Source organism: Ylistrum balloti, unplaced genomic scaffold (assembly GCF_031769215.1).
Source record: "Ylistrum balloti isolate Yb309-2 unplaced genomic scaffold, AGI_CSIRO_Ybal_v1 Utg369726, whole genome shotgun sequence".
Lineage (NCBI taxonomy): Eukaryota > Metazoa > Mollusca > Bivalvia > Pectinida > Pectinidae > Ylistrum > Ylistrum balloti.
Window position 1 is genome coordinate 109,168 of NW_026781943.1, and position 24,093 is coordinate 133,260.

The following is a 24,093-nucleotide window of genomic DNA, read 5'->3' on the forward strand; positions in this document are numbered from 1 at the left end:
ATTATTCAGGTTATCTAACCAGTCGAAGTCGCCAATGCGTTTTGCACTATAATGCGATGGCAATTTTTTGATTAAATAGATTTACAGATCTGATTTCCTGCAGTTCTGAAAATAATGAAGTTATCAATCTGGTCGAAATGTCACAAAAATTACAATGTACTTTTGATAAATGTCATTGACCGTGTGATATCTCCATTATTCTTCAAATCAAGCCTTTTTTGACAGAAGAAATGTGATGTGGCACTTCAAAAAAAGTGTTTCATATATTTGATAGATTTGAAAAATCTTCCTAAATGAATATACGATGACATGAACGTCATCCGTTACATTGAAATATATAGGATTTCGCCCACATTAGATACTCAAAACACGACTTTAGCGTCTTTGGAAGTGACTGAGAACAGCAATAAATGATTGTTAGTTGCAAACAACGGAAAAATGATCTCGTTCCACAAATATGGCGTAATGTTGAAGTAACTCAATACTCTACGACTACCATTCCTTGCCTATCAACTGTTATTCTTTCCTCAAACTTCCTATCATTCCACAAACAGAAACATTTACTATCATTCCTTACCTATCAAATGTCATTATTTCCTCAATCTTTCTGTCATTCCTCAAACAGACACATTTACTATCATTCCTTACCTATCAACTGTCATTATTTCCTCAATCTTTCTGTCATTCCTCAAACAGAAACATTTACTATCATTCCTTACCTATCAACTGTCATTATTTCCTCAAACTTCCTGTCATTCCTCAAACAGACACATTGCCTGTCATTTCACGTCCTTAAACGGTCGTTGGTTTGAAAATTAAAGTCCCTGAGACACGCTGTGTTGCAACGGCTTTCTAGTTATAAAAAAATGACATTGATTTAACCGCAAAACGAAAAAAAAATCTAATCAGACTTAAGTTAAGTATCACTCAACTCTATTTAGGTAGGACATTTAAATACAAAATTACAAAGCAAATTGTATTAGAATGAATTCCATAGATCACCGTTATCCATGTGGAGTCAGAAAATACACTACATTTAAAAATACAGAAATTCTAAAAAGCATTTAAATGTTACATTATTGTAAATACTCATACCACGTATATTTCGATTGTGGTATTCATTTGGATGGAAACGTTTTGTTGTTCTGCAATAGACTGCTAGCCCATCTGCTCCATCAAAGCTTCCATACATTCATTCTATTATCCACTGTCTTTATCCAACCCCTGTGTTACATCTGTCACCAATCATCACCTTTACCCCCTCTCCGGTCCTCATCCAACACTAACCTCATCGGCTCTGCCTTACCATCAAACCAACTCTACCGATAATTCACCTCCCGACTTCCATCCCTCATCATATTCTTCCCTCCCATCTACCTTCAGCTTACATCCTCCCTGACACTCTCCTCCCACAACCCCACAAACTCACCTATCCTGTTCACCAACCAATCATCCCCTCCTCGTGTCTCTCCTCCCATCAATCAATTCCCTACCAGTCTTGCCTCCACCGGAAGTCAGCTCAAAATATTCTGGACTTACGAAATCGTGAATACATATAATACTCAGTTAACAAAATGAAACTTGAGACACTATGACACTAAAATCCATGTCCTGGTGAGAACGTTATGCGGTATATTATATAGATAAAAAGACACGTTACACATGTGTACATTAATAAATAGGTAAAAACTGTTGTGATAGGTATATAGCAATTTAATTTTGTATATTGTTTGTACGAATTTAGAATAAAGACCCCTTTATTAGCACTGCTAAGAAGTGTTGATAATAACCGTGGTATAACTTAGATATTTAAGGGGTTTATTTCACTTAGCCGTGTGTTAGTCCTGATAAATAGCAATGTCTCTGATACTAACGTTTCCTGGAGGGTCTGTAGAATACTTACGTTCAATCCTATAAAGAATGTAATAATTTTGTAATCTATGGACAGAAATACACCGTTGTAGTAGTTAAACTACAAAATTTTCCAGAGATAAGTTTATGGTTTCTTAACCAGGCTTGTCAGACACACAGCACCGTGTCGTTCGCGGAATATTCTGTTTGGAATTTAACACTTTGTGGCAACAAATGGATGACGGATATTTGTTTTTCAGCTGCGAAGATCTGTAAAGCTGATTCCATGTTCCCGTTATCACAATTTTCGTGCACAAAGTCGTCAACAGATGGACAAACTCGTAACACAGGGTTTCAAAACATGCAGGTTGAGGACAATTATGGGGAAGTCTAACGGTAGTCATAGTGATGTCATTGAGAAATATTCTATTTCTTTGTGAGATATGAAGCTGGACGTCTTTGATCTTCATTTTTGTCTGTTGGTTCAGTTGTTGTATACCTTGTTCTTATTTGGAGAACGTGACATTACTTAGTTATGTGACCAAGATTTATATGGCGAGTGTCGTCGATGATTATTTAATATGACTATTTTATTCCCGCGTTTGTTTACGTTCAAACCATGACCAATATACATCAGCGTCATAAAAGTACACAGATAATATAAATAAAATCACTGAACGGTCACTCTGTGACATTTATGGTGGATATAAATGACACTTTTGCAGGCGAAGATACCGTTACAATTACATAATTGCCATAAAATTTATGTCATTAATAACGACTATAAACGCCCTAATTACGACAGTTCAAATTACTAACCTCTACTATATACATATTTTCTATAAAGTAGAATAATATAAATTCTATCGAGACAGATTAAGGCAGAAACTAAAATAAAAATATTGTTAGGTAATCAAATAATCATCGAAACCGGAAGATCACTACAACCCTGCTTGAACATAAATCGAAAAAAAAATACGCGATTTGAAAGTAAATGTATAGATATGTCTTAATAAAATATCATGAAAATCCGGAGCATGCTCACGGCCTCTTCTATCACTTTTCATATTCAGAAATACCTATTCATATTTCCCGTTAACGATTAAAACTGTTGACAAGCTGTGAAACGACAAAGAAATATCACCGGCTTTTTCTAAAAAGTAATAAAGATGTATGTATGTGTTGTATCATTGGTGGCATTGATGTATCTGTGTTCTTTGAAAGGTACACAATTTAACGAGATTTCAGTTTTAAAATTCTCAGGAAACATTGATTCCTAAGTGCGATGTTACAACGTTTATTTCTCCAAAGAATGTTTTCAGTGAAATGTCATCGGTGCTCCAGGGGAATACAGTTTGAAATAAAAAAAAATCATTCGTGATTAATCTTTTGTTTAATTAATTTTACAAATGTCATTGACAGAAAATTTTGATTCACTTAACCAAATGTGTGATTTCTGCAATTGACACCTTACTTGCCAGCAATTATACATAGGGGACTGATTCTATTATTAGATTCCAAACTAAAATGTTTTCTGTCCCTGTAACTGCAAGGTCATCAGCTGACGAAATCAAAATAGTTTAGCTCTTCAAATCCCACATGAAATACTACATGATTTCAATTTCAAATCAAACTAATTCATTGCCTGATGGAAAACTGCTCTCGCCACTAAACCGCAATTTTTTATTATTTCTAACTAACTTTATTCGGAAATGTTATTGTTTACATTCCCAAAAGGATTTTTTTTCTTATAAGAATGTTACATGTTGATCAAAGTTTCATTCATGCAAACATATAAATCATTCACTCAATTTTTTTCTTGAATATTGTCTATTATAATTTTTGTACCACTCATTATAAATGTGTGTGCTGCTCAATTTACGAGAGATGACTAAAATAAGTTACAAGCTTGCTGTCAAATCCCTTTTTGTTTCTTTTTATTTTGTGTCTTCTTTTTGAATGTCATTAATGAATGAAATATTGTTTAAACTTAAGTTTAAATTGAAACTTTGCTGACTAAAACTAATGACAAAGTTCGATAAATCGAATATCACAACTATTTATATAAGCAGTATAAAAAATTTAAAAAGTGAATTATTTTTTAAACTAAAAAAAAAAGTGTCCATTTTATTTGCGTACATTGTATAACCAATAAGAGTTATTCGAACTAACGACCGAGTCTAGCTTTAAGGCTTTAAGACGTCGGTTGTCCGGACAATCGAGTATGTATCGCTACGTGTTATAGTTTGTGAGGAAATTACAGTGATACAAATACACGTGTGACAAAATACAAACAGCAGCTGGTGATGTCTTTCCGATTGTATAAGAAGCATGTTGAAACATGGTTCTCTGCTTTTATGGAATTGGTTTGTCATTGGAAAATTTATCCGGATATTTCGGATTATCGCACACCGGGTTAAAGGTGTTTATAATTAGAAGAAATGGCGTGATTTTTCATAGCCTAATTCATAGCAAGATTTAGTTATTGTTGAAAAATATAAATGTTTACCACAAAACAAGAGTAAAATCTGATTGATTCTTCCGCAATTTCAGCTATCGCAGATCTCTTAAGCGTACAACTGTACCAGTCAGTCGCAATTTGTGAGTGGTATGCAAAAGTTGTGATTCTAAATGACATTTCCCGATATTCAGACATGCTAACAAGGCATATTTACATAAATTACGTCCGTGATCTGCCCTCGTGACCACCATTCGATCAATTCACCGTATGCTATCCTTGCAATACATCACTAATTGAATTGTCTCCCCTTTTGTTTCCAACGTCGTATTCATTGACGTGGTCCGTATCGAGGATACGTGCTCTGAAACATGTCAATTTATTTCATTATACACTGCGAACAGTTTCCTTTCCTATTCTGCGCTCATGTGCCAAAATGTAATCCTGGTGTATTTTCTAGATATCAAAATAGCTCGTCCATACCATTGTAATTTCTCTACAGTGTTTATTAACAGAGGGTGTGCTCATTCTTGATTCTGTCAGCAGAATTCTTTATTTTTATGATAAAGTATCTTATCATCGATAAACTCTCGTTCATCATCAATGGTCTGTCAGGCTAACGTCTCAAGACTTACTGGCTTTACAATTTCAGTATAACTGTTCTCGATGTCTAAACGTTGACCGTCTTTATCACTAGTCCTCCACCTCTGGGTCGCGGGTTCGAGTCCTACGTGGGGCAGTCACCAGGTACTGGCCGATGGTCGGTAGTTTTCTTCGGGATCTCTGGTTTCCCCGCAACACCCTAACCTGGCACGCCCTTAACTGACTCCAATGACTGTTAACAGGACTTTAAATTGCAATAAACAGAACAGAGTATGTATGATTTGATTACTTCGATCGATGTTTCCCTGTGTAATTGTCGTCCCTACTTTAACACCTACCTCCCCATGACATTCTGTCATATGATTGTTACAATTTTTACCAGTCTATCTCTGTTGATATCTAATTATCGCATTATTACGTTGTCATCAGTGCATTAACACGCGATTTGCACACTCTTGGTGTCATGACGCACATCTTATATGACCTTAAGGTTCGCGTGTATCCCTTGTGATGTCATTGATTCTTTGCGTTACCATAGAAAGAGAGTGGAAATATCGCCCATTCTGATTAATCAAATGTTGGTTTCGGGAATATAGATAGAGAGTGAAAATATCGCACATCTTGATTAATCAAATGTTGGTTTCGGGAATACGTTATTAGTAACATAATCTAAGTTATGTGATAAAAAGAATCTTGAATTCGTTTCCTAGAGAATCATGGATAGGAAACTCATCTCATATGATCTATGTGTTAAGATTTTTATCCACATCATGGTGATAACTTCGTTATGCAGACTAAATGCATTAAAATCTATATTTATCAGTTCTGTAGCGTACGACTATATATACGTATCAATTTCTTTTCAATTGTGTTAGCTTTGTATAGAAAATGTAAGTTAAAGCCAAATTAAAGAGATTTTGAATTCACACGGTACTGTCTCTTTGTCACGCAAAGAGTGCAACTGACTGCTGTACTGATCTAATAAACCCCAAGCAAAGATGTGCCGAGTCAGCCGTCAAATCGTATTGAGACGTTTCGTCTCAATAATAATCACATCATGCAGACAGTCAGAGGGATGTGTAATATGTTTACCGAGTTTGTTCTCTGCTGGATGTTAAAATTTGTTCCTAAAATCCTCAGCTGGTGTGTTCGATAATGTTAATAGATTAACCTTTTCCTCTCATCGAGATTAATTTTTTTCTATTGATAATCAGGTGTTTGCTACCTAGGTCTTTGAACTTGTTCTAGTATCAAACATATTCCTAATAAGTCTCGAATATCGCATCCCAAATTTTCGTGTTTAACAAATATCTCCGTGGTCACCAGACTGTTTTTTCCTGAATGTACTATAGACTAACTGATTTGATAGTATTATGTGGTATTTCTTTAAACTTTCGGTTTATCGAATTGCTTTTTTTCACGATATTTAGTGAATGTTTTTACTCAAAAATGCAGTGCTCTATATACCACGGATTTCAAAATTAGTGAAATCTGAATTGTTTTTTCTGTCCTGTAGAATGTATTGAAAAGCAATCCGATTTTCTCTCCATAATATCCTTTGATAGATTTTATTCATAATCACAACTCCCGTTCCCATCCCCTTTAACAGTATTAAGATTTGTTCATTCTTAAACCGTGTAATCTTTCTCAATAATTCCTTTTATGTAATTCTGTCATGGTCATACTTCAAATAAAGCGATTTAAAAACAGCAAGATACGGTCTGTCTTCTCATGAGGCAGATGTAATATATCAGTATCAGAATTATATTGCCTGTGCAGAATGCTGATTATGTCCCAAAATCAATAGAAGAAAAAAGATCACAGAAACACGGGACAACATCTGTTCATATACGATGATGTACAAAAATTAAGTAGAAGAAGTATTTCTGTGAGTATGACATGCGAGATTGTTACACTAGCTTAGGAGATAAAATTATATTTTCCATACCAAGAATGGCGCCGGAAGTATATGATAGCGGGGTGTCCTCTATGAAAAGACGTTGCCGGAAATTAGTTCAATTTGAATAATTGAGTTTCGGGTTAAGAACAAATGTTATTTGCATAACTATGAAATTACTTGTACAGGGTATCGCCAAAGGAGCGAATGTAATCGCAAGACCTAGGTTATTCAAATAAATTACATTTTTCTGCTACAGGAAACTTTGTCCATTGGGTCGCGTCCCATTATCCGGCTGAATCGATTCAACTCAAATTATTCATAACCTAGAGAAATTGTGCAGAAGAAAGGTACTCGCGTGTATCCTACGACATATTAGTTTTCATTTTCCTGGTCAGGTTTCTTCACTGCCTCTACAGGCAATGCTGAGATCGATTTCGATCTTTACAGCAGATTAAATCTGGTTATTTGCTTTTCAACACCCTTTAACTTGAAAAATATATATTTAACAAGGCACACTGTAGAAAAATCAGTCATTTTTTGGAAATACTGGTTTTTAGGTTCAATTTTGCATCAAATGCGACAAAGAATGAGAGCAAAACTTCTAATGAAATAGCATTTCGTCTTGCGTGCCTTTGTGGTCAAAAAAGTCGATTGATATAAGTTTAAGAAGCTTGTTTCTCAAGTGTTTAGACACAATTACAGTTTAGTGTTAGTTTTGACCTAATGTCGATCGAAACTCCGTGAAACTTCGTGAAACTCCGTGCTCCACACATTACACGAAGTTGAAATATAAACACAATATCAGGTCTTTGTTACGTGAAATGAAATTTCTTGAAATGTTTTAATACTGTTTATGCTTAGGTAAAATGAGTTTCAAAACCTTTTGGCTGAAGGCTGTTGTTGTTGAAATTACTGAAGTTCTCTAACGACCTAGCAAGTTTGTATGATTAAACATCTGATTTACCCTTAACTGAATCAATGCACACACCATTATCTTGACTAACGCCTGACGAGCAAAAACGAATTGCTGAAAAAACGGTACGTTGATTAAGCTATACCAATCTTACTTCATAAAATGTAATTGAATTTCAAAGGACCACTGAAATGATTTGTTCATTCTGTAGATAAAATCATATACACAGATTGCAATTTTTTCACCATTTTCGGCGGGCGCAGTTATTGCCAAATAAGCGGACGCCGAGAGCGGGGAAAAGACAACTTGATGACGTAGTATATAGAATACATTGACTAGATGGCAGGGTTAAAACTTTCATTCTCTGGTTCAAGACGTTCAATGTAATTAACAGTGCTTCATATACTTCCTACAATCCTGTATCGATTTAGTTTTATGTGGCAACACATATATCACATAAATGTTAACGATAAAGTGTAATGGTTTTACCCAATCGCTTCTAGCTCATTTTAGATTTAATTTAGTAAAACCCGAGATTCATTTTCGCATTTTTCCCGATATACGTCTGAGAGGAGTTGTGCCCTATCCGCGATTAGCCACTTCGGTTTTCTAGGTTACAAAGAACATCCAATGTCACACTATTTCCCGATATCAATTAAGTACTCTTCACATTTGCATCCAACCCTCCAACCCCCGCACACCTCTCTCTCTCTCTCTCTCTCTCTCTCTCTCTCTCTCTCTCTCTCTCTCTCTCTCTCTCTCTCTCTCTCTACATTTCAATAAATTAAAAAATTCGGGATCTGTATTTAAAAGGAAATGGGATACACACCCCTGTCCCATTATCGTACGGGAAAATAGCAAAATTATCATTCCTGCGAAAAATACTCACTGTAAATGTATCATTTCTTTAAGCAAGACACAGATCGCATAATGCTGGTGCGACCATGTTCTGCAGAAATCGATACATACTGAAATTAAACAAAACTGTTTTATGTATATTTGTGTCACCTATTACCAGAGTTTTATCAACTTATTCACACTGACTACAGTACAGAAATCGTACTCCACCGTTATCGAAATCAATGAGAAACGCCATAAATTTTGCTTAGGATACAAATATATCAACAATTATGTTCTGTTTGTTACATTTTCTCGTTTGTTTTTATTTGAAAACATTTCTATCCAAATGTAGGAAAAGAGAAAAGTATCAAAATCGAAGAAAAAAAAAGGTATTGTATATGCTAAAGGACGAAACGGTGTGCCGTGCAATTTGAAATACCGACATGTGTCCATTATACAGTGTTAAGTTTATCGACTAGATTTCTCTCTTAATGTTATTGACTATTTTTCCGTGATGTGAAATCTAACCTTATCGACAGAATCACACTGTCTATTATATCACTTACAATGAAATCAAATTACTATGTACGAGGCACTCGTGTGATGAATGTTTAAACAATTAGATCTATATTTTCAGTAATCCTGCTTTGGAAATTGACACAGAGGCATTCTATAACAGAAGCCTTTCAGTATGGTTTCATGTTGTCCACAGCACACATTGATTTGTACCTAGCGTGCGGGTCATTCCATCATTACTTACAGTTAGGTGACTAACCTGTTGTCTAACATTCAACTACAGATATGACCTTTTTCAAAATCATTATATCTAAAATCAAATTTGAATTTTATTTTAAGTTATACATTGTTTAATTGCTATGATTAATGAATTGTAAAGTCAAGGTGATATTCAGAGGTAGGAATATCCTTTTGCTTGGCTGATTTCTACCTCGCTTTACATCTCAGATGAAAGTTTAAGGATCCTTGCTATTGGTGGTGTTTCGTGAAGATGAGAGGTCACGGTTCGACATCTACTTTTCTTCCCTGATGAGAAAACCAATTTTTACCCGATTTCATGGACCTTCCGCATGCCTTTCAATGATGAAGACACCAACGATAACGCGGAGAAATTTTTGAGTTACGGATTGCATTCGATAATAAATTGGACTATTTATGTATAGACCGAAAAACCGATTTGCACTCTTTACATAAACCGTTTATAAAATGCAATCCTTATGATTTGATTCTAATAAAAGAATATAAGTAATCGAAAAATCGTGTATGACGTCATCAAAACATGCCCTGATATATTTGGTCTTTTGCTTAGTAGACTCAAAATACAAACCAATAAAAAAAACGGGTTGTAAACAAAATTACAATATAAGTAAACATGCTGTAAACATATGCTGCTGTGTTATACCGGGGACTGCCGCAATGTGTATAAATACGTTTACTGCGTGATATTTCAATTTCAAGTAATGGTAACATCTGTCATATTTTTGCTTTTCAATTTCTCACTTTTACGCTGTAAAAGGTAAGATTTGATTGATATTGAAATACAGCACATTTGGAATGTCACGTGCGTAAACGAACCAATTGTTAAAACCCGGAAGATCAACTGTAATTTATGGTTTATTTGTTTATCGGCGTCAGTAAAGCAACTGTTACACATCATTCAAGCGGGATCGGTACGCTTTTCGACAACCTCATTGAAATTGGAAGATCCTATCGGATTTCTGCCAAAACGGAACGACTTCCCTAACAAATTGTATTTTCGATGAGCAATCCTCATATCTAGATCCACAAACTGTAGTACCATGGAATCTTTTTTTTTTTTTTTTTTTTGACAAATGTTTCTCGATATTTATCTAGGGTACTGGATTCCCGTGATCTGGTGCAACATGTAACACAACTACATAGACCAATCCCCATGGCCATATATCCAATGCTGTGATCACGAGAGAAGAGACTTCTAGCCTTCCAGGAGAGTAATTTTAGTGACTGATTCACGTCTGTGTGATGCTAGAGGAAAATCTATCAGACCATCGTGCTGTTCATGTCATGCATAATTGTGGTAAATCAGATGACAGAAGGTCAGGGAAAATCTGTCATTTTTTTTTGTAAACAGATCTAATCTAAAGATCTAAAGATCAGATCTTTATCTGATTGCTAAAAGAGGCGGAAACCATCTAGTTGATGCGTACAAACCTGGAACTAAGGTTCTAATGAAGAAGCATACAGCTTCTCATATAAAGATGAGTTCTCTTTATATTTTTTATTCGGTACTAATCTAGAATGCGTTACAACCTAACCGTAACGTACAGATATGCTAAATATTTCCGCTATTCTAAGAAAAGCGGGAAATTGAAATTATTATGAGGCAAAACGCTCCAATGTACCTTGAATATCTTCGAGAAGCAGATACGGAGAGACAATACAAAAAGACTAAATCAACCATCCACCAACAAATGTGCTGAGAACAATGCCGGTTGGTAAGTTCACTTCTCATTCAACGCAAGAAATAACACTGTTTGGATCGCTTAATATATCACAAAATTGTGTTTCTCATCGAGAAAGAGACTCGTTTAACAAGTCTATCGATTGTTGCTATAACACGATCATCATAATCAATATTGATTTTTTCTGATATCAAACAATCATAGATGGCATGTTGATAAACTTCTTACAGTTTGCGAAAAACCACACCAGACAAGGTACGTATCGCAAATTCGCACCCGATATCCTGTGAGGTTAATCCACTGCCGACAGTTTTACCACAGCAATACGCACTGCTTCCTGAGATACTTCAACCATGCATAAGTCATTGACAGATTCAGATGTTCCATTGTGTACTAAGAAGCCTTGATATTTAGACCAGTCTGTTCGGGGCGGGCGGGGCGGGCGAGGCGGGCGAGGCGCAAATGGAAGGGGGATCTTCATCTCTAGCCCTCCAACTCTAGTGATCACAGGTTTTTTTCTCCAGGAATTCCGGCTTTCTTCCACCAAGCAAACCTGGCATGTCCTTAAATGCCATTTGCTGTTAATAGGACATAAAGCAAAATAAACAAATACACCTATCTGAACACCATATTAGCTGATTCGCGTAAATTGACTCGACTCCTGTTTTGAAAACGTTGCATTACTTGCTTTGTTCAAGATATGCACGGTGGATGTAATCGATGAACGCATTGTCTTCTTGAACCTCGTACCTTTACACGGTATCCGTGAGAATGCTTACCTTGTCTTTGCTTTATCACACGTAATCTTAAGTCATATGCATAGCTAGAGAGACATTCAGCCAGTCTACGTCGTAATGGATATGCGTACTGACTCAGGCGAATATTGACCTTCTGACCCATTCTTCAATAACACCGCACTCGCCCACTTACCTATGACTCTGATTGAAATATATGAAGATATTTGTGGACGAACAGCTTTTTTGGGACAATTTAGAACGATATGTTGATCTGGTGTTGAGCAGATCATAATTACTCAAAGTTTCGTCAGCTTTTAGAGAGGTATGTACCGTTCTAAACAAACACTGCTATGGATTGTTTTGCTTATTGCGTGCAGATGATGACTTTGTGGTGTATGTCGAAACACATGCTGTACAGTTGCAGCACTTTCCTCGCTTAAATGTGAAGTATTTGTCAGACAAGTGAGATGAACAATCTTGGAGAAACTTAACTCGGTAATGTGAAAGCGGTTGACAATAGATGTAGTTAATGAATATAAAACGGCGGGAAACTGATCCCATCCTGAACTATGGGTCGTTATCATCATGTCATCTTGATCGTGTGATTGATGGGGTGAGAACTTTTCAGGTTAGTCTGTTTTCTCATCTGCTGGATTTCCTGTCTTCCCGTCATCACCTCTTGTAATCTCAGAACGGACGTGCGAGACCAGTCTGATGACCTGTGAACCCGGTGACTATCTCAACTCTCTCTCTATCTCCGTTAACAATCCAATTGTCATATCTTAGGCCAAGTAAAAGATATATATGTTTCATGTTACATGCCAAAATAGGCCTTATTCCTTTATTTTTCCTTCCTTGTATTTACTTATATATTGAATTAAGACTCTTTCTTGAGTTGATAATTAGAATCATTGTAGGAAATACAAAAGTAGACATTTTCATATTTTACAGAAGTAGGCCATGTGAAACAAAACAATACATATGTAAAGCCTTTTCACTTCGACTAGACCCTACTTCTGTCCTTACTAAGATTATGATAACATCCGAGTAATACCGAAAGGAAATCGAAAACGCACAGTCAGATATAAAATGTATGCGGTATTATATTAAGTTAATACTTTCTAGTAGAATAGTTATTTCTCTTGATTTGAAACTTTTCTTAATTAACTTTAATGTACATTAATTCTTGTCACCTTTCTAGTAATCCTTTTAGGCAATTTCATGATAAAACAATAAAAATGTACTAACATGCCAACACTATCTAAATTCAACTTCAAATGAAAATCATTCCGGGTCATAAATATTAGATTTTAAGTTTTAACCAAAATTAACAACAACAATAATCAGGTATACTAACGAGCGCCAAGTACGTCCGGCTACCTCTAATGATATCATTATGCCGACATAAAACCTCCACCAAGTGAGACATGTAATCAACGAGAATCTTTCGATGAACAACATTTACGGCACCAACATTACGTTGATCAATATAAATGGAGAAAATTTGTTTTACATCTTACAGAAAGTGTCACCCTAATACATCTGAATCCTTTTAATGAACATGTTGTAACATTTAAAATAAAAGTTTCTTTCTAAAGTTCTGTGAATGTCTGAAAGGTAGTCAACTAAAGTAGTTTGAACAACAAAAATAAAAGACACATACTTAATTGTCATACCTTTATTTGTCCAGATACTCTTTCCCTGTAAATGGTATGCAAATATATGTAAATTTTGTTTATGTCACGAGCAACTCTGCCAAAAACGTAACTCGTACTTCCGCTTCTTGGTATCTTTAAGATAATTCTAAAGTTTTTTTTTTCATTAGATTGAAAAGGACTCCTAGCAACACATTTGATGTCTTCAGATAAACAATGACCTATTACGTTTAATACTACAGAAAAAATAAATGTTAGTTTCATTTCATCTACCATTTAAATTCATTAAATTTTTTATCATTATCTTAAGATGTTTCTGATGACAAAAAAAATGAATAAATAAAATATAATCAAATTGAATTTAAAATAGGAAAAATTAGTGAAGTTCGCAACTTTCACATTGATGATAGATAAATGTATGTGTGACCTCGTTTTAAACTTGACGTATACATGTACAAGTTGAAACATTGCGATTGACGTAATAACTGTTTCCATGGGGATGGCGACATGAAATTTGTATAAGATGACCTATTTCAAGTTATTGGAAATTATCATACATTTGTGCCTTGTGATAACTCGATAATATGTCATCAAACGCCACTCATGTCTGTATTTACGATCTGCAATTGTAGACTTATCGATATGAATATTCTCGTTATCATGCCCTGTGGTGTTGTTTGAGAACATGACATTATTTGGGTTGATCAGGAGTAACCTTGGGAGTGTCGTCAATGTAGTGTGTATCATTATACAAAGACTCGGAGTATATAGCAGAAGGAATGGTATGCAGACGCTGTGATAAGGATAGTTTGGATGAAAAACTAAACAACCGCACAATCTTACGTAATATATACGGATTTTTGTGAAGATTAGAAACACTAAAGAAACGAGAAATGTTCTGTATCATCTCATTAAAAAAATGAAAAGCGGGCTTATTTGATAATAAGTTATGTGAAGGATTTGATATGGTGCTGATATTGAACAAATCTAAAGTTATTTCTGTAAGCAGTAAATCTAACAATATTGGGCACGAGTCAAGTCTAAATACGACATAGTTTTTGTACATGCATACACAACCAAATGTTTAATAGAACTTGTATTTATCATTAAGTTATGTGCTGTTTTTATCAGAATGTAAGTTGTGTATTCTCAGCACGCGTTGCTTTCACATAATGACTTGTATAGTTTTCAACAGAATTTATCAATGTCTGGAGTTTCACCATTTAGACTCTTTATGATAAAACTTTCGCATCATGATATTTTTGAATTGTAAGTTAACTACATCATCAGTTTAAATTACACAGCATCATCATAGTCAACATCATCATCATCAGTTTACATGTACACAGCATCATCATCATCATCATCATCATCATCATCATTATCATCATCATCATCATTATCGTCGTCGTCGTCGTCGTCGTCATCATCATCAGCAGCAGCAGTAGCAGCGACAACAGCAGATGTTTCTTGCAGTTCCAAAGCATAGAAGCGATTGGTTTTGAAAATATCAGGAATAATATGGAATTTTAAGCAACAGTTTCAGAAATACACGTTCTGGGAAACGACAACCTACCGTCTTTAGAAACACTTACTTCTATTAGTAGAGACGAAGTCGTAGTAAGAAAGTATGTAGAACTTGAATGATTGTAGGTAATCTCTTTGGCAGGTTGTAGCCAAATCACATTATTTCAATCGTGTTTAGATCTTTCAATAGACTATTGGTAAATATATAGGAACTAGCCTGCCCCTCTGCTGGTTGACTCGTGTTTGTTTCCGTGTTGGGCAGAATTCGTCGAAGAGCTTATCAAGGCAGGTCACAAAGACCTTGTAAAGTCGTTCAATTTCACCTTTAGTATTTTCGTTCTTCTAGAACTCGTAAGGAAATAAGTTGTTAAGTCTAGGAAGAGATTTAGGGAAATCAAAAATAATATTAAACAAGTCAAATTTTAGATGGGGAGATGCACTCCTAATTTCAATTAACTTCATCATTTTCATAGACCCGATCATTTAAGAACAACGTCAAGTACATGCGCATATTCTGAACCGTGTCACTTTGCGAATGAATTAAAACGTCACCTGCTGGTGAAGGCAAATCTCGAAGACATTTTGCCCCAGCATCAATAATTTGGTCAACAAGACCTTTTCCTTAGGTCACCAGAGACAATTTTGGCTGAATTCCCTTTTATGTTGTTTGATGAACGGACAGAGACAACAAAGTAGTTCAAACAGTGATCTAATGTTTTATGTAAAATGTGTTTTGATGTTAACTGGTATTGTCAGGTTTTATGCGTACGATAATGTCAGTCTTGAGGTGAGGACAAAGACATCACGTTTGTTCGGCATCCTGGACCGGACACATTTCCTACTGTCATTGTTGCTATGTGACGCCTTATTGCCAATGTATCTTCTTTAATAGTGTCCAAAGCTTTAGCTATAGAGATATTCGGACACTCATGGAAAGTATTGAATGCAAAGGAAGGATGGAATGATGAAATATACATTGATGTCAATGTTGTCTACAAGGCTGTGTCATTAAGACCAACAATAACTGCCATTGAGAGGCTGTGCAATGCTAAAGAATGCACACCCTGGAGCTACGCCATTGGAGAAGCTGATAGCTGAAATACTTAACACTGGAGACAATTTTTATAATACCGTGTGCTAGTTTTCCACACATACAAGTAAATCCAGCTTCTACAAGGGGACACCAAGTGACCAATGTTCATATTTCGTTGTCATAAGTATGAACGGATTTCATTAATATTGAATAAGTGAAAACGACCGTTTTATTGTAATTCGATGATATTGAAGGATAACAAGTAATTTATTTTGTATCATGTTTTAACCTGAGAGATAACATTTGGACCTCCCGCATGGTGTTCAATTATGTTTCCACTTCAAAAGGGCCCCCTATCAAAATGACCCTAGATGTTCAAGAGACATCACACTTTGAAATACTAGAAAGATCTTAATCAGCAGATATCATTGCTAAAACACAATCTTAGGGAAATGTTAGTCGCATGCGCAAAGGGTGTCAAAATAAAAACGGGTGAGGTCATTCAGATAGAATGATGAGTTGGACGGTTGACATATTCTGACAGTCATAAAAGCAAATACTGAGAGATTCTGAAAAATGCCATGCAGCTCGATAAGATTTCATTAAAGAAGATGTGATGAAAGAGCAAGAAGGAAAGAACAGGGATAATGAAATTCTATCAAGTGTCCAATCACTTCTGTAACAATTTAACAGGAAGGATGACATTGTGTAAAATGTCGTATCACCTATGTAACTCTGACCATACCTTAAGTAGGTGATCTCACTGAAAGGTCATTGACAACCTCACGACAACATTTGCTTAAATTGATATTTCTATTTACTTCTTGTTTGTATGTAACATGTAACAATGCATTAAGAATGTTACATGTCTCTAAGTATCCATATCATGTTAATATAAATCTTAGAGGTGAAAACAAACGATGCGTGTATATATATACACTAAATGTAGTGTCAAGACTGCGAACTACTGCCGACCGTTATAATGATGAATTCAAACAGTATGGTCGGTAATCTTCACGAGACTATGTAAGGAAAGTGTAAGTAAATGTTAGGTTGAGCACGTGTCATCATAAGTAGTTATGCATCGAGTTATGATTTCACAAATTCAGCTTAAGTTTGAACAATAAGATTTTCACCATTTCAAATGTTCCATAGCACGGTTGGTTCTTAGTAAGACCAATAGTTGCTTCCAAGTATAACAGTTGTTGTAAACATTTTTTTTTAAATAATCTAAAGTTAGCAGAATAGATCCAATCGTTTTTGTCGATATGTTATGGTTTTGTTGATGTCTAATTATACCGCGAAAAAAAAGTATACAAAAAATCGAGAAGTCACAACAACAATGATTTTACATCAGTTTCTGCATTGTCACGTACCACAAAGATAACAGAAAACATATATATGAATTATCGTATTTATTCAAGCGTACTTAAGATGCTGATTTTAGCCAATATTCCGTTCACATTTCACACATGGCAACTCTGATGAGTAATTGGGGGTGCGTCTCTTCGTGGAATCGAGGCCAATGTATCATCAAGTAATTGGGGACTGTGACAGCACGAGATGAGGACATATTCGGCTTGACATGTCTGTCGAAATGTATGGCTGTACCATTTTTCTCTCTGTGCTTATTTTGGTGTGAAATTCCACCACGGAGGAGCATGGCGGACAAAAATAAAATAAAACGCTGACAACCTCTATTGCCACAACCGTTGGCATTTTGGGGTTAAATGAGTTGGCGCCTGAAAATCAATAAGGTCAAAGGTCACTGATGAAGTGACATTATCAACACTTACAAAACTACAGGTCAGTCAACGACTTGGTTTCCATGGGGACCGTGGAATTGAATAGTCTAGTCGGAGAGCGTCTTTGGGGCATTTGAGCTGACGTCAGGATTTTCAATATCATCCGTCGCCACACTATATCGCAGTTACCTTGCTACAATCATAATAGCTGAAAATCTTTCCGACATATTCTGCAACCGGTTTTTTGGGTTTTTTTTAGAATATCTGGTCATTATATATAAAACATGAAGAAAAATCTTAGTTTGATTTTTATTTTATTTTGAAATTATGTCTTTATTCAGTTCATAAACATGATGATATTAACACACGAATCAGCAACTAATTAAAAATAGTTTTTTCTTTCTTCTTACATAAAAGGAAATCCTCCATGAAGAACTATTTATAACAAAACCGATTTACATTCCTATCTGGAAAAGGTATAATAATAAGCAACTATTTGTACAGTCATACATATTCATACATTTGTATCAGTAGAAAAATATCCTTAAGTTCTCTTTTGCTTCATGAATATGTGAGGTTAAATAATAAAATAACACATAAAGGGCCAAGAGGTTTCTCTTCTGTAGCCACAAATGAGACGTTGAAGACTCAATGGAGTGTGAAGAAAATACAATTTTTCAATTTTAAGCGGAATATGTCTGCATTTGTGTGATTATTCATCATATAAGCACTACCAGGAAAGAAGACTTTCATAAGTCTATGAAAACAATATCATTCACTCAACCTTTTGTACAAGATTGTTTAAGCTCCGTAATAGAATACACGATGTGTGTAACCTATGAACCGCGATAGCGCCAAGAGGGTGAAAGACAGTTTTTTTTTTATACGGTACCGACAAGTTAATATATGTTTTAAATGATAATCTCTCATCTCATCACGTAAAAATTTGTACATTAAAAGCATTTTTTAAAAGTTTTTTATACCTTAAACAGTTAAGTTTGTAATATATTGCGTACACCCGAGTTATCGGTCTAGTAGTGTGTATAATGTATTGTCCTATAGTTCAAAGACTACTGGTCCGGAGTTCGACACGACACGGTTTGGCATCGTAACAGTAAACCCGGACCAGAAATAATTATTAGATACATATAAAATGCAAAAGTGATTGAATTATGGGGGAAATTCACCTCTTCATCTAGATTTTGACTTTTCTTTCGAAGCCCTTGGCATCGATGACGAATCCTGGAAGGACGAAACAGCTGTTTGATGTAGCATCATTTATGGGTCCTATAAGGACAAAACAGCTGTGTTTGGTTTGTTTGGTTCTGCAGTATCTAACTTTAAATTTAAATTCTAATTTGTTATACTTTCACTATGACTATGAAGTGATTTATCAAATTTCTATTTATTCGACGTCAACTGTACATACAGAGTAACAATGTCTTTTTTAATAAAAAAAAAGCGATGAAGCCGTGCTAGAATGATTGTATGAGTGGGATTCCTGGTGTTAATGTTTAAAAATACTAGTAAATTCGTAGGTTTATCATCGACAAAAAAAAACATGCTTATATATTTCAAGTGAAAATTCATTTAAATTGTTTTCAGAATGTGCGTCTTTTTTATTTCCGGTCATAAAGAAAAAAAATCGCAAACACAAACATTTGTATAATACAAACATATAGAAAACTAAGGACTTACTGCAACAATCACACTTGCTTAAATATTTTGTATTGAATATTCATGAAGAGTGTTACATAAACCTATCAGGAAGTTTGAATTAATTATATTGTCCAATCAGAATTATCAAGCTGAAACTGAGAACCAGCTTCATAATATCAATATTTGTAGGAACTCTAATATCATCTGTAGCAAGATATGTTTTCATTTATTTTACGGTTTTATAAAGATAAGAAATAATCATAGACCTATTCGTAAATCTGCCATCATTTTGAATTAAAAGTATTTCCTTTTGAACAGAAAAGTATTGAGTCTTTTTTTAAATATTTCTAGCCTCTCTTTTTTTTTTTTTTTTTTTAAGCAAGAAGTAATTTGCCGTGTTATACTTGGCTGTTGTGTAACATAATAACTATTAATCCATTCAATTATATCATTTTTTCACAACAAAATATATATATAAAATATCCTATCACCTGTGGTGAGAGCATGAAGTGCCCGATTCGATACTCAAGGTCCTGTTTCCAATATCACCATCTCCGTGCTAGATTTTGTTACTTAACGGACAAATTCCTCACAAAGGTTTCCAAAACATGCAGGTTCAAGGAAAATTTGGGGAAGGTTTACGATCTTGTATCCCTTGTTCTCGTTTCAGCACGTGACTTATTGGGATTGACCAAGATTTACACGGGGGGTGAATTTTATGAAGCAGAAGACTTGTACTCTTCCGGAACACCTGGTCTTATTATCTTTGTACATTTACAAGAATCTCCATGTAAATCATTGAATTTTTAAAATATTTTGCATTAGTGTTATGGAATTTGTTGGAACATGTTGGTATTTTATTGTTTAAGCTATAAAATGCCACTCCCACGCAAAATAAGCTCGGTAAAATTTAATCCAATTTTTTTCGGAACATTTTGTCGTACGTATGTCCTTAAGTTTTCTTGTTTTTTTCGGTTTTTTTTTTGAGAAACAATAACTTCTTGGGAAATGCAGTTGGGAAAAAGTAAACATTGAAATAGATTCAAATATCTATTTTTGATTCGACTAATAAAAATTAACAAGGAAAAACATTAACAAACTTTTACGAACATTAACAATATTTGTAAGTACCAAGAAAACATCTCTTGTAAATAATGGTCAGTTTAAGCTACACCTAAAAATATGAATTATTATATAACGTCACCAAGCTTTTAACATATATACTGAAACAAGTACCTATAAAAACACAATTGAAACCAATATTTGATTCATCGTAAAGCTAGTACATATTGTATTAAAGTATTTTTTCACAACAGGAACCAGCAACCTGGAACCGGAAGTAAGACAGATGGGCTCGAGATGTAATATATATATATTATATATTATATATATATATATATATGTCAGGATTTAAATACAAATTTCGGACACAAGCGAAGATACGACCTGTAGGCGCTCTGTACATGAAAACAGTACATGTGTATACATGTAATATACTTGTTTCGTTCAAATATGATTTGTTTCAAGCAATATAATTTGCCATTGGAAAGGGTATATACATATGCAAATTCACAATGACGTCATACAATGTAATATATATCACGAGCATTTATGAGATTATTTGAATTCCAATAAAACAAATCTTGAATTGAAAACGATACAATTCTTGCGATTGTGCACAGCTTTCTAGTAACACAAGAATCGCCTATTCAATTTATCTTTCTCAGATGATATTATGCGAGATTTCACGAGAACTCAATGAATGAATCACGTAAGCAAAACTGAGTTGATACACGATACCCTTGGAGGACTCGAAAATGAAGCACATGAGCAGGAGCAAAAAGACATACTGCATCTCACGATCTCACGAGAACGAGAGTGATTGTGGAGACGAGATTAGGCTAAAATCTACAAAACAAATCTCGCGAGAACTTAATTCCTGACGCACTACATAATGCAAAAACTCACATCTTGAGGGGTCAACGATAGTGTAAGAACATGTAGGAAATTGCAAGTATGCAATATTAGAATTCAAAATATTGATGAATATCTATTCTGTATATTACTCACACTGTCATCGCTTTTGAGAATAATATTCACTTTTTTTATTTCACAATTCACCCTATTTCGGTATCGTTCTACATACATGCTGTATAAGTAACTTGATCATATAATCACGAAGCAAATCCTGAATCTACCAGGTTGCCAAGGCAACAAATGACGTCAAACTTTGTTCTGTGCAACTCAATCACTTACTAGGATTGTTTCAGGTGCCGTAGGAGAAGAATTGTGATCACAAACGGTGTCCGTTTCCATTTTTACACGCGAAGACGTCACTCTTTTGAAGGCAGGAAGTGCGATGATAGAGCTAATTTGTAGAGGTTTGTCGGAAGATGTTCTCCAACGGTAACCTTGGCGACTATCAGAGAAACGTTTGAGGATGTCTACTAAAGTGGTGTTTGAGCAGTTGGTAAAGATTTACAATATTAACTATAAAGTAAGTTCCGAGATGCACCTGCATTTCTATAAGCGTAACTCAACTTGCACAAGTACATACATGTTTGAATGCAAGATGTCGAAGTACAATGTAACTTCCGGGGATGCACTTAGACATTTTTCCTCTCAATTGTTCCGAAAAAAATCGATCCTCCGTCCTGATAAGAAACCATTCAGGCATTCTTAGTCTAACTCATTTTCTATTCATTTATTACAACGTCGTAGGCATTTTAACCTTGTGTTAGAAACCATTTTAAATTAATGTTAACACCACTATGCGTCCAATATTCTCTCTTGGAACACTTAAGTTTAAGTAACGTCGACATCCAACAAGGAAACCGTGATATGATTTGTGTTGCCATGTCAAACATACCGAAGCCTACGTTCATGTTGCCGTTAAGCTGTGTTTGCTAATGGCGAACAGAATTAAGGAAGCGGAAAAACGGCAAGTAACAATGGATCGACGACACGGCAAGCCGGATATATCGTGACAACAGTCAACGATGCTATTGACGGAGTACAACAAATGTATCCTATAGTGCGGTTTCATCCGCGGTCAGCGCTGTCTTGCCGTTTTCTGTTGGCAGTGTCATATATTGTGAACAGTCTCGGTCAATGGGCATGGGAGCTCCCGTGAACATCCTTTTGAAGGTTTCACGAAACTGTCTAGACATTCCGCAGTAAATGAAAAAGTTCAATGGGTAACTCAACAAGATGAAGAAATTAGATATCAAGTTCATGATCCCATATGTGTCAGCCATGGAAAATATGTTGAGTTCAAATGTATTGTCTATCAAGTAAACTATCATGATTATTCCTAGCGGAAGTTCAACCAGCAGGAATAGTCCCACCACAGCCACCAACATTAGCGTGGTACAGTTACTGTCTTTTAATTTCTTGCTCTCACTCTTTTTATTTTGTTTTAGCAACTGCATTCGACGCAACTGTGCAGTTCGCATGGCTGAGATAAGCAGAGCATTGAGAACCACCAGGAAAGCACACGGAATAAGATGTATACAAATCACTCTGAACCAATAGTATACGTTATAATACAAATCAATGTGAGCCTGCACCCATGGCCTTAATTCTTGAACACACGCGGTCATCGTCTCGTTCTCATGCATTCGTGACATGATTTCTACCGGTATATAGAAAGAATCGAAGAACCGTGATATCTGACTAAGAATAGCTATGATGTAGATTGCTAATGTGCCATAAAGAACGTTGGTGATTGTGCACCATTTCCGGGCCTGGAAACTATGACAAATGTAGATATACCTTTGAATTGCTAACGCCATAGTGAGCCAGATCGAAGCGGTATGGAATATTGTAGGGATCAGTTCCGACATAAATCTGTATGTGTAGCACCAGTTATAGGGGATGTATTCCTTGTAATGGTCCATGCCAAAAAAGTACAGGAAAACAGGCAAGGGAAATAACCCTGTAAACATATCCGATAAAGCCATCCCTGCTAGTATTGTATTTGTTGGAGAGCGCATATTTTTCTTCAGTAAAACAATGACTACGAGAGTATTTGTCACCAAGGTGATGAAGATTAGTACAGGTGAAAAGTATCCTAAAAGCGGAACCGCGTAGCGTATCGGGAACGAATTTGTCAGGTCAAGAACATATGGCGCTATATCTACTGTCACATTTTCGAACGAATTGTTCACCATTTCCGTTCCTTCCGCCATTTTGTAACTTGGATGATGAAACGGCAGCTGAAAATAATAACAAAATATGCTTTAGGAAGGTGAAGTCAAGTAATAGAGAATGCATTTCAACGAGTGATGAGTGATAGGCAAATTATGTTGATTTGATTGAGTAAGATGAACGTCATCATGTATAAAATTTCATTACTGACAAAAAAATCAGACGCCTTACATGCTGTGAAGCGTGTTTCGAAGATTAACAAAAGCTACATTTAAAAAGGATGTTAATCGTTAATGTGTTTTTGATTTTTATCAATTTCATTTCTCATTTATATGATACATCACAGTTCAATGATATATCACATTTGCATGATACATCCCACTTTTGTTGTATTGATACATTACAACTCAATGATACATCTCAATTTCATGTTACATCACAATTTCGTCATATATCACAGTTGAATGATACAAAAGAGTATAAATACACTTCAGAATTTAATGACACGCCAAATTTCGATGAAACAGCATGAATTAGTACACTATAATATGATGAAGACAAGATACT

At 35.2% G+C, this 24,093-nt stretch overlaps 1 protein-coding gene across 1 annotated transcript; it reads right to left on the bottom strand.

Annotated features, from left to right (window-relative positions):
• Window positions 1–22,406: 22,406 nt before the first annotated feature.
• On the bottom strand, window positions 22,407–23,567 carry LOC132565604 (sex peptide receptor-like). Its single transcript, XM_060230250.1, has one exon. The coding sequence runs from the start codon at window positions 23,565–23,567 to the stop codon at window positions 22,407–22,409; it is 1,161 nt and encodes a 386-aa protein (XP_060086233.1).
• Window positions 23,568–24,093: the final 526 nt, after the last annotated feature.

What these genes read in the sequence shown, in the direction of transcription:
- LOC132565604 (XM_060230250.1), bottom strand. Translation starts at nt 23,567, where the DNA reads ATGGCGGAAGGAACGGAAATGGTGAACAATTCGTTCGAAAATGTGACA.